Source organism: Porites lutea, chromosome 1 (genome assembly GCF_958299795.1).
Source record: "Porites lutea chromosome 1, jaPorLute2.1, whole genome shotgun sequence".
Lineage (NCBI taxonomy): Eukaryota > Metazoa > Cnidaria > Anthozoa > Scleractinia > Poritidae > Porites > Porites lutea.
In genome coordinates, this window is record NC_133201.1 from 14,321,740 (window position 1) to 14,333,940 (window position 12,201).

The following is a 12,201-nucleotide window of genomic DNA, read 5'->3' on the forward strand; positions in this document are numbered from 1 at the left end:
GGTTGCACGTTGCACCTTTACCATTTCTCAAATCATGTGTTCCCATTTCAAAACGTAATTTTCTCTACTTTAACGTACAAAATGTACGGTTGGTTCAACAAAGAACACAATCTCAACATCACGAAGTCAGATTTGATAGAGCTGTTGAGAACTGCCACTAAAAATGAGCTTTTTCCAGTTTGAAGGAAACCTCTATGAACAGGTGGACGGTGTTGCTATAGTCTGCTACACAGCCGTTTTTAGTGTCGTCACGCAACGCTTCTCCCCACTAACGGCTGCTGAAAACCGAACCACATTCCTTTCCCTTTGTGTTTGTGGTCTAAGGAACAAACCAATCATGTAAAAGAAACTTGACAATAAGTGAGCCGCCGGGCGCTAAGAGCGAACACGCTTCTCAGTTTTCGACAAATCAATCAATCGTCGCTGAATTTTGATGAGGTCTGTGTCTGCAAGGAACGAAAAGGTTGTTTGCAGAAAAGTTTGTTTTAAGCGGTTAACAAAATTCCAAGTAAAAAAAAAAAGGTTTGAGAGGCCTACAAGATTCTTACCAGGATCGGTTAGTTCTTTTTAACGTGCATATGTATGATGAATTTCATGTGCTGGATGTGCTCAATAGGGCCATTTATACGAGGAAAAAAAAGGACGCGAACTTTCCGTATAAACGGCACATTTCGTCTAAAATAAGACGCGGCTTAGCTAAGACGCGTCTTATTAGATAAGACATGTTCGTATAAATGGCACAGTTCGCGTCTTATTTAAGACGCGTCTTATTTTTCCTCGTATAAATGGCCCTATTGTGTTGCTGTACATGTGAATGTAGACTAAACTCCCAGAGGTACTGATTCAAACAAAAGCAATCTTATAAATTATCGATAAGCGATTTCCCGAAACTATACCCGGCAACTTTATAAGCATATCCATGTTGTGCATCATATTTGCTCGACTTGCTTCCTGTTGCTTCTTATCTCAAAAATTTTGAAAGGACTCGACTACGACAACACTACTCTAGTTGATTGCTTGTTTTCATGCGACGATTTTGATTGTTCTGTCATTCACACATGGGGCAACGATAAAAGCAAAGCTGTGATTGGAGGAGTCACCATACCGCAAACGTGGCGCGAACACCTTCCAGAAAATGGGAGCTAAATTCTAATTGGCTAATCGCGGGAAAGGAATGTGGTTCGGTTTTCAGCAGCCGTTAGTGGGGAGAAGCGTTGCGTGACGACACTAAAAACGGCTGTGTAGCAGACTAGTATTGCTAAGGCTCGCCACTTGGACCTCTCATGGTTAACGAATTCATGCATGTGTAACGTCAAGAAACAGCTAGAAACTGAAAACAACCGCTACCAGTACAAACTCGTACAATCCACCATCCGCTAATTGATTGCTTCAAAAGTATCTGAGGAAGCACAAACACGACAACAACTTCTTGACAAGAATGAAGCCCCGATCAGAATCGTATTGCCTTTCAAGAATCAGAAATCTGCTGACGCAGTACGCAGATAACTTGCAGACCTCAGTCGTAAGATCAATGCAACTATCAGCCCTGTATACACAAGTCGAAAGATCAAGGACGAAATCGAGGTGAAGGAAGACATACCACCCCGTTTGTGAATCAACAATAAAGAGGAAAAGTGTGACGTCAGGTTACCATGGTAGCAAAATTTTTGGATCATAACAAAAGGAACCTTAGGCAACAACGACGGCGACGGCAACGAAAATGGCAGAAAAGTAATAAATAAGTTATAATGAGAAATAAGTTTATATTAGTAAAACAACAACTGCACGTGCATCACTTTTTTTTTTGCACATTTTTTAGCCATCGTTGCACAACTGCGACATGAAACTTTCTAATTTCACGCGCCCGCTTTACGGTGAAAGTGAACACAACTATGAACAAAATCTTCATTTACGCACGCCCGTGCGTAAATAACATGACGTAAGCATTTTTTTTACCTGGCTGCAAAGTTGTCGTCTTATAAGCTGCAGTGAACTTTTCCTTCTCTTTAAAATATGGAAGAAACGAGCGAAGAACTGCCAATTTTTCTATCGGCATTGACCTTTTAGGTCCTGATCGAACAAGCAGCAAAAATAAAGCCGAATTAAAAAAAACTCGCAAGTTGCGCGTTTTGCAAATTTGTCGAAGACCAGCTGCAGCAAATTTTGGCCGAAAGACATTCACTAGGAACAGAACAGACACCAACTGGTCATCGACAACATTTAAAGGCAAAATTTCCGTTTTAATTGTTGTTTTTAAATTTGTTATGCACTTTGTTATCTCCGGACAATCCGACTGAAGCAGGAAAATTTCTCTCGCAATAACAACACAAATTACACAAGGAGACATAAATTTATTACTCACAAAAACAGCTGCTGCCAGGTCTTCTCAAGAAGCCGTAATGACCAGCCAATGTTCGTAAATGAATATAAGTTTAAAGAAGGATGACAGTCGTCTTCGCTAAAAACATCTTTTCTGGATTTCGCTGAGCAAAACGTAAACATCTTTTCAGCAAATCCAAACTATACTCCACGACTTCTCACGAACATGTCACGGAGGATTTTAACTTTAGGTGAACTTTAAGACTCTTTTACCTTTGTTTCGGCTTAGTTTCCATTGATCGTTAACGAATAAAGAAGCAAACTTTCTTTCTCACGTTTACAGAAAGAATATTTTCATTCAAAGTAGACGATTGTGGCGTGTTCATAATCAGCCAATAGAACCGTTTGTTATTGCGTCGCGCGTTACGAGAATTTTGCAGTTAATCAAAAAGCAAGCATTATTGTCAGCTATGTTATAAAAGAATTTGCTCATGTTTTTAGCTGTGCGTATATCGAGTTATGGATGCACTTGGGAAGTTTGGAGATCACTCAAGAAGTTAGAGTTGCACTCGGCTATCGCCTCGTGCAACTCTTACGCATCTTTCGTGCTCTCCAAACTTCCCGCGTGCATCCATAACTCGATATACGCACGCTAAGCATGAACAAATTCTTAATTTAAGTGAATTTTCGGTTTGTTGTCATCCAAAAATTTTGCTACCATGGCAACATGACGTAACGACTTCTCTCTGTTACAATGCGTTGTGTATCATTTTCAGTGTAACCTGTGTGATACAGGTTATGTCGGCTACACGTGCTGTCACCTTCACCAGCGAATTGAAGAACACAACGGAACTACAATCAAAACCACCTGAGGGATCAGCACAATATGTGCCCAAATGTCATCGCGCGAAATTTAAAATTTTAAGGAATTAAAGCTCCAGAGCAAACTTGATTGCCTTATTTTTGAAATGTTTTTTATCAAAGAAGTGAAACCAATACTAAACAAATAGTGCGATTCCATACGAGCAAAATTATTGGTGTAGATCGGTTTCAATTAGCCTTATTTTTACTTCATTGTCTTATGTTTTTTTTTTTCAATCTTATGAATATTTTATCACTTATCATTGACATATTTTATCGAATTTTATTGTGCATGGCATTCTTACCTTTTAAACTATGTATTTATACATTTTTGTTTTACTCGCACTTGAAAATAACCTCGGAGAGGTGAAACGTCGTGACTTTTTTCGACCTTTTATTGCTAATTTTTATCACAAAATGTCATCCAAGAAATTTCCCATCAAAATGTAAGTTTCATCTGTTCTAAAGCCAATAAGAAGGAGGTAAGCCAGTTAGAAGGAACGTAAATAACTTAAAGGTACATAGTTTGTTATGGAAGCATACATCGATAGTAAAGATCTGACAAAGCGCCTTACTCAGACTTGTCCACCTTAGTTCCAGCCTTTGCAAGAGTCCTTAGGTTTCTGTTTTTTATTGTGGAGACGTCATTGTCAAAGAATGTTCTTGGATCTATTTCCACCTTAAAAGCAAAGAAAATATAGGCAACAAGCATGTATTTGAAACAACCATGAATTGACAACCCTGTTAAAATCCTAAGCTGAGTTAAGATGAATTTTGGGTTCCGGCTAAGAGCAAATTGCTCTGAATTTGGCCTGCCTTCAGATGTAGATTGTGTTTTAACTGTGTGTGGCGCCACTTGCCTGCCTGCCGCAGCTGACTTCTTTTTCCTCTGATACCCGCGTTTACAACAAGCTATTCTGTTCGTTCTAGGTTAATTGCTCTTGCTCACAGGCGAGGATGCATTTTCGTTCGTGAAACCGATCTTTCCAGGAAAGAGTTAAGTTTCCTCAGGAAAAATTTCATGTATTCGCCAAGAAGAACAATAAAAGTTCCCCTTACAGTTGAATAGGTTCTGACCCCTGCCACAAACACAAGAAATCCTGTTTTATGTTCAAATTTCTAGGCGTTAAATACCAACTGTTACTCGACCTTTCGATTGACTGCATAGCTGGTACGAATATTTTTGCTTTTATAATTTTAGAGTAACATCTAGACAAGTTCCCTCTACACCAGTGACTAAGAATTATTTTGCTCCCGAAACTACCTTTTCACACAGGCTACAACTCAGAACCAGAAATTTAGTAAAACATGTAAGTTGCCAGGTATGTCTAGGATCGATCTTGTTAGCAAAAATTTGCTAGCAACTTTTTTTCGCAATTTTTCGCACAACAAATAATCGAGAAAAAATTATGTCAGAAAATCACTTACAAATATCGCAAAAATTGCAAAAATAACAAATGTAACAAGAATCAAGACTTAAAAAAAAGAAGGCAAGAAGGACCCCGACATGTCCGCAAATATCGCAAAAATCGCAAAAGTAACAAGGATTTTTCTTGCTAGCCAAAAACACCCGTGACAAATATCGCAAAAATAACGAATGTAACAAGAATCAAGACTTAAAAAAAAGAAGGCAAGAAGGACCCCGAAATGTCCGCAAATACAATTCGGTCAATTGTTATTTAAAATAAAAGGGAAGGATTACCAAATCACTGGCAATCCCTGTTTAAAAAACCTTTGGTATTGCACAGCAACATTCACGTATAATGCCCGATTTCTTTCCCCCAATGTGCTATTCTTGATATTTTGGAACGATTCTTATGGTGGGTTCTAGGCCACGAAAAGTTCTGCTACCACCCCCTTTTACTGCTTAAAATTTGCCCCCTTCTCTGGGAGACACTCTTTTCTATGCATTGTAGCTGTATGTTGATGGAAGAACGAAGCATACACAGATTAATATTACAGTATTTTGCTACTGTAAGTAATTATAACTAGTGTCACGTTTGTAACTGATGATTTCATTTTCGCCAAAATGGAACGCATTACAAAATTACTGGACAAGAACGTATCCCAGTTAAGATAACCATCAGTATTAGGGAAAAACAGTGATGCGCGGGTGTTCTTGGCCCCTTTCTTACCTTCAACAATTCTTGCCTATTCTTGTTACTCTAGCCAATTTGTGGCATTTTGCCATATTTCGAGGCTCTCCTTGCCCTTTTCCCTTACTAAGTGTAGAATATTGTGAAATTTGTTATTCTTGCTATTTTTGCCATATTTGTTGCTCAATCTTTTCACATAGCATGAAAATTCTTGTTACTTTTGCGATCTTTGCGAAATTTGCGGACTTACTGAAGCCCTTCTCCAACCTCGTTCCCAGGGTTCTCTCCTACCCGCCCTAGAGAGAACCCTGGGAACGAGGTTGGCCCTTCTCGACCTTTTCTCTTTCCAAGTGCAGAATTTTGTGAAATTTGTTGTTCTAGCTATTTTTGCCTTATTTGTTGCTCAACCTTTTCACATAGGATGAAAATTTCTTGTTACTTTTGCGATTTTTGCGAAATTTGCGGACATCTCGAAGCCCTTCTTGACCTTTTCTCTTTCTAAGTGTAGAATTTTGTGAAATTTGTTATTCTTGCTATTTTAGCCTTATTTGTTGCTCAATCTTTTCACATAGGAAAAAAAATTCTTGTTACTTTTGCGATTTTGCGAAATTTGAGGAATTCACGAAGCCCTTCTTGGCCTTTTCTCTTCGTAAAATTTCTCTCTTTCTCTTCTCTTTTCTGTTTGAAAATTTTTTATTCATGCTATTTTTGCCATATTTGTTACTCAATCTTTTCACATAGCAAGAAAAAGGCTTCTTACTTTTGGATTTTTGCGACATTCGCTATTTCTTCTATACTTTTCTGATAGCAGTTTTCTTTAAATCTTTTTTGCTAAAATTGCGAAAACAATTTGCTAGCAAATTTTTGCTTACAAGATCGATCTTGGACATAAGCGGTGGTAAGTTGCTGATATGAAGTAAACAAACAATGTTACATACATCTTTGTATTGGTCTGCCAAGTATTTTTCGTCCATGATATAATCAGGATATCCAATATTTTCAATAATAGATTCCGCCTGCAAAAGAGTTTGGTTTGTTAAATAAGCATAGCTGACCGGGAGTTTCAGTGCGAGTTTCATATAGTAGTTTCAGTTTAATAGTGACCGCTACTTGGCGTTGAAACTGCCTGATAGAAAGTTTTGCTGGTACATTGTACTAGTGCTACTGTCCCGAAACGTGGAGCCATTCTGACTCCTGTCCATAAAAAGAGAATAATAACCAAGGTAGGATAGTCCGAGTAAGGGGAGCAAATCAGAACGAACGAAAATTGCTATCCACTGACTTGGTAAATACTACCGATAGTATATGCGACTACAGTCCCCCTTCCCCTCCCCCCTTCCCATCCCAGAAATGGCAAAAATAATTAAACTTTATCTGTGTTTACTTAAGAGTACCTTGAGTGGCGTTAATTTGTGTTAACGTTAATTTCTGCGACCTTAATTTCAATTATTTTGGCCTCAAAGTCTCGTCACCAAAGAAAGAGGAATATTTTTATCAGGGTGGAGATCCGCCAGTGTCAGTAAAACTGCGAAGAACCCTCGAGGTGGCCAGATTTCTTCGTCTAAACCCTTTCGCACACTACGTTTAGGGAAAGTATCAAAAAACGAAGTTTTCATTTCGGATTATATGTTTAACTTTGTTCCTGTTTTTTTTGAAATTTTGTTTTGTTTTTTTGTGAAAATCGCGTTAATTTCCTTTATTCTCAATTGTTACCCCCTCTTTCGCGTTAAATTTCTTTATTCCAAAGTCGTTTTCCATTAAATTCGCGTTAATTGCTAATACCTTAATTTCGTGGAGCGTTAATTTCCTATAACAATGTATGATTTCTAGTCTAAAGTTATGTAATTGTTAACCATAGAGAGTATCCCTAAATGGCCCACTCTAAACTTAAACAAAAATGAATGTCCGTGATCGTCCGGATGAATGGGACTGTTGCTTATGTTGACTGACTGGTTTCGACAACTTGTAAGGTAGCCTTCAAAGTCACATTGAGTTCTCTTACATCAGTTAATGGTATTAAACTTTCTGGTTATTGCCCTGATTGGTCAATTGAGTCGCGATTGTATTGCTCGTCCGTCATGTGCTAGTTTTCATGTGATCGCATACAGGCTATAGTGGGGTTTCCGAAGAGTTCCCCTTTTCAGTAAATACTTTATATCTCCGTTGTGTACCTTTTGTTTTGCTGCTTCCTTTGTCTTGTTGTCCATCCAGTCTTGTTTCTCAAGGGTGTCGATAAAGGCAGCTCGAATATTTCCAATAATATCTATTGCCTGCATATTGAAGCAACAAAGTTTTACCAGGTATCAACAGAGAACGTAATAGAGTATTTAGATTCAAGTGGTCTGTTGGAAAAAAAAAAATTAATAATTACAGTACAATTACATTATTGATTATCTAAAAACCCGTCGGTTAAAATTTGGTCAAATAAGTTTCAATTGGTAATGATTAATTATAGTAAGCTATGTGCAAGTTTGTAGGAAAAGCTAATGAGCGATTTTTATGTAAACTGAGCAAAAGTGAAATTTTAAGGTTGTATTCAATCATTCATGTTGCCATAGAGACTACGAAAATGCCACATTTTACCTGTCAATCAAAATTTTTCATCGGTGTATTTTTCACTTGCCAAGTTTCAGCTTGTGAGCTGCAACCTTTCTCTTGCCATGATTTGCAAATGACATATTCACAAACTGCCAAACTGTGTCCAGCCACCTTAAAAACTACGACTCTAAACGACTCTTAGATTAGAAGAATCTCTTCAAAGAGGATACACAAATTGAACAGTTTGTCTTTGAAAAACAGTTATCTTATAAATAACAATTGGCGAATGAGGTGAGTATAATGTGAAGAATTATGCAGATCGAGGATAACAGCCTCCGAGATCATCATAATTCTTACATCATACGAAATCCGACTTAGATAACTGTTTTGCTATTTATTCAAAATATTTCTAAGCATCATTTTCTCTTATTCTACAAGCTTACCTCCTCGCAGACTTTCTTCTTCAAAATTTTGGCACAGTTTCAGGAATAAACATATGTTTTTTCTCGCGGATAATCCTCAAAAAGTAGATAACATCAATCGCACAATATGTTTTGCGTATTCTTGCATTTCTTTTACTCAGGTATAGTCAGAAATTTGGCTATTTCGCCTTTGGTAACCATGAACGGCTTTTTTTAGTTCGCTATTGCACAAGTAGCCTAGTTTCCAGGCAAAATACCATCGATCAACCTCGTTTCCAAGCAAATATACCATTGAATCAATAGCATATTGCTGGCATTTTCCAAAAATGGTGAGCACCAGTTGGTTGTGAAGAATAAGTCGGGAGATTGGAGTCAATCCGAAACGACGAAATATTTTGAATGAATAAAGATGAACAATAAAGGACACTCCATCAATCACGATGAATAATTGAGCATATTTTCATCCATCAAAAGGGTCGGAACATGCTTCATTGTTTTGTGGTAAAAGTGGCGGGAAGCAGTCCCATTCCTCTCTACCTGTTCTACCTGTTCGTTAGGTAGAAGAGAAAAGATTGACGAGGAATCAACACATAATATGTACTTATTGACTGAGTGGTTGGCCGGATGGGAAAATATTTGGCTCGAGATCCGTGCGTCCTGACCGAGAGACAAATATTTTCTCGTCCAGCGCGACCTAACTCAGCCAATAATAAGCGTTTTATCATATGACCGTCGTGTTTTTTAATTTTTCTAACGGAGCGAGCCCGCGTCTATAAGTACGCTTTTCTAGCAGGGCCGTATGGTTTTTCAACGAAATAGACCCATCCACGTTTTTCTCAACTTTTAACATAGACCAGTTAGGAAATATTCGTTGACACCACTGGAAAGAGATTCTTAAAATTGGTAAGTTTACCAAGTTTGAAAGTGATACATCTTAAGCGAGCGAAGATATAGCTCCACAAAGTTGCGAAATTTTACAGACATTATTTGTAACTTCCCTCACCACTCAAACGTCTGTAAAATTTCGGTAGCTCTTTGTTAGTTTTCAACGAATCACTTTCAAACTTGTCAATTTTCTAATCTAAAGGCGCTCTTTCCAGTGGTTTTGATGGACTTTTCCCTAACTTGTCAGTGTAAAAAGTTGAAAAAAAAAAAACGTGGAAAGGCTTATTTCGAGCTCAACGGGTCATACGATAATCCCTTATCAGTTTAAAGGTTCAACACCTTAAATCCGATCCCCTGGCTTCTAAAAAATAAATTTTAAATAAATACATTCAAATACTTAAACATTAACTTTATGTTATATTGTTCTCACCATTTTTCTGCTAGTCCCGAAAAATTTTAAATCAAGGAAAACCTTTGAGAGGGGTATTCCAAATTTGAGTGAGGTTCCAAGCAGGCAAAGCTGGTGTTGGTCACTCGCCCTCCAGTAATTGAATGCCTCGTGGTAATAAAATTTTAACAGCTCGGTAAAGTCGCTACTCAGGTGTAGGAATTTTTGCTTTACGACTCGCCACATCAGGTAATTGGCAACAGTCCTAATTCAGAAAACAAATAGACATATAGAGTTGAATTAGCGAAGTTATTTGGACCTAATCCAAAAAAGAAGAACAACGCGAAGATGTTCTTTTGGTGTAGAACTCTTTAGTTCTTGCAAACTTCAAGACTAACTGAGAGAGAGTGTAGATGTTTCTATAAGTAGACTTCAGATATTGTTCTCTGTAACGGAGAGAGTTATGAGTGAGTGCAAGACAGAGTAAAATGCCGTAAGTATAACATTTCTATCTCCTTTCCGCCCTACATATCCAATCGTACGTTTTAACGTTGTATGGTAGGGGACGTGTACGGGGAACACCGCATGCAACACTAGCACTGCTTTTTGTAATCATGATGTCAAGCAGATATCTACAGGCAGGCATTGTACTATTGTCTCAAGGACTTATGTCCGGGATTGTACATGTATCTCCCACATCTCATTCAGGCTGTGTGGCCTGAACTGTAGCATTCAGCATTTGACTTGTAATTACCTTTTAGGGGTTCTCCTCAGCAGTTTCATCAGCTTTTTAAGATATCCCAATGAATACACAACAACTTCTGATTGATCGTCAACTTTATAAGAATTCTCTTCCATCATTACTCTTAAGTATTCAGTCCAGTTGAACTAGTATTTAAGACAAAATTGTAAGCAGAACATCCACCCCTAGATTTGCTGATAAATCTGGAAATAAAATCACGAATTTGTACTGTGAAGATACTCACGAATTCTCCGGTGTACGTTTGTATCTTAAACACCGTGAGTTTCTTATAAGCTTGTTCAAATGTTAGCCGTCTAAATGGCGGGGTTGTTATCTAAAACAAGGGTAAAAAAATAATGACAAATTCAAACTTATATATTGAAATTGATACGCTAAATAAATACATGAAGTACAAATTTATTGGCAATATAAAGTGTACCTTTGCCAATTCTTTTTCAAATTCAAACATTTTCAGGAGATCATCCTCAGAGCCGTTTATTGAGCCAAGCTTCCTTGTCAGGTTTTTCATAAGATTCATGTACGCTTCTCGAAACTAGAAGAAAAAAAAGCATTTCCGGTTTTACTCTTTTAAAACCGGTTAGCAAAACTAAAACATGAGGGGGTTTAAGAGCCATGACTGAGTTATCAGGTATCTATACTATTGCTCACTCTTACCCGAAGACTTTGTTTGTCGTCTGTTAAGTGCTCCCTCTGTGATAACGATGTGCGAGATTCTCTCATCTGAAAGTCCAACCATGAAAGAACAAACTATCAATAAAGCTTTTTATAAACTTAACTCGTAACTGTGTGCTGTCCTATTTTGCGTTGAAAATATTAACTTTTAAACGGACATTGTATACAAGCCAATGTTGAATTCAAGTTAGCACTTACAGTTACTTTGCATAAATTACACTGAAACATGTTTTTAGTCAATGCACACGAATACATAAGACATATATATGTGTGTGTTTGAATTAGTCCTACTCCAGTAATCTATATTATATTCACAGCTCTGTTTTCACCATTGAGCACTTTTATAGTATATGAAGTCTTCAGTTTATCTGCTGTTAGTCATATATATTACATGACATTTTACTAAGTGATGGCTAGAACTAGGTATACCTATCGATAGAGTGCCAACGAGCAAATCATGCTTATTTTGCTTAGGAATAAAATTCCTTTTTTCCCCATTTGACCGTTTCTTGGTCCCTTCCTGTTGCAAGGATTATTTTCTTGAAAAGTTCTCAGATTCAGTATGGTGGCTTTACAAACCTGCTATGTAAAATTGTGAAGTGCCTTGAAAGAATAAAGTCAGCTTTGCAGAGGAAGCGATCGGGAATATTATTAAGTCCAGCTACAAATCTACTGTCGGTTCGGTTTCACATTGTCGATAAATATTTGCACAGTTTAATCATTTACACCTCCTTTCAAATTTCCCGAGTCTTTTTGTTATCGGATTGAAACTTAAAATGATTCGCTAGGCCATCTGAAATGTTTCCAAGGACAAGCGATGTACGGCACGTCGGTATTTAATTTTAGTTCATTATTTTTATACTGAACTCGGCCACGTTTCGAAAAAAATGGCGTTGTTTTCTTTTCCTTTGTCGATTGCTTTAGGCTTGTAATTCGTTTTTGTTCTCATTGTTTTTGTTTGCTGGTTAGATTTTTTCCCCAACACCAGATTTTCCAACAGAAGCGACTGCATTCTTCGTGTCAAGCTTTCCTTATCTCCTCGTGTAATCTGATCCTTTTTAGTGGTGAGAATATTGCTTGCTGCACATAGAACACTTTTGCTGTTTTACAAACTTCTCTTCGTTAAAATTTAACATTATGGCCCCTAAAATTAATAGAATATATCAAGTGCTCATGTCTCTTGACTGCGGTGGCCGGGTTTAACGAAAAAATTTAGGTAAAGAAACACAGGAAGTCGCGACGGCGGGAAGTGTGTGA

The 12,201-nt window shown here is 37.6% G+C and overlaps 1 protein-coding gene across 1 annotated transcript in view; it reads right to left on the reverse strand.

Moving 5' to 3' along the window:
• The window catches only part of LOC140945888 (endothelin-converting enzyme homolog), a 37,779-nt gene that overhangs the window by 12,269 nt on the left and 13,309 nt on the right, over positions 1-12,201 (reverse strand). The window contains exons 4-11 of the mRNA XM_073394954.1: positions 10,927-10,992; positions 10,691-10,804; positions 10,496-10,585; positions 10,264-10,397; positions 9,552-9,774; positions 7,448-7,546; positions 6,215-6,292; positions 3,756-3,859 (exon numbers count right to left, since the gene is read on the reverse strand). Coding sequence (XP_073251055.1) covers positions 3,756-3,859; positions 6,215-6,292; positions 7,448-7,546; positions 9,552-9,774; positions 10,264-10,397; positions 10,496-10,585; positions 10,691-10,804; positions 10,927-10,992 — 908 coding nt within the window. The remainder of the gene's footprint in view (positions 1-3,755; positions 3,860-6,214; positions 6,293-7,447; positions 7,547-9,551; positions 9,775-10,263; positions 10,398-10,495; positions 10,586-10,690; positions 10,805-10,926; positions 10,993-12,201) is intronic.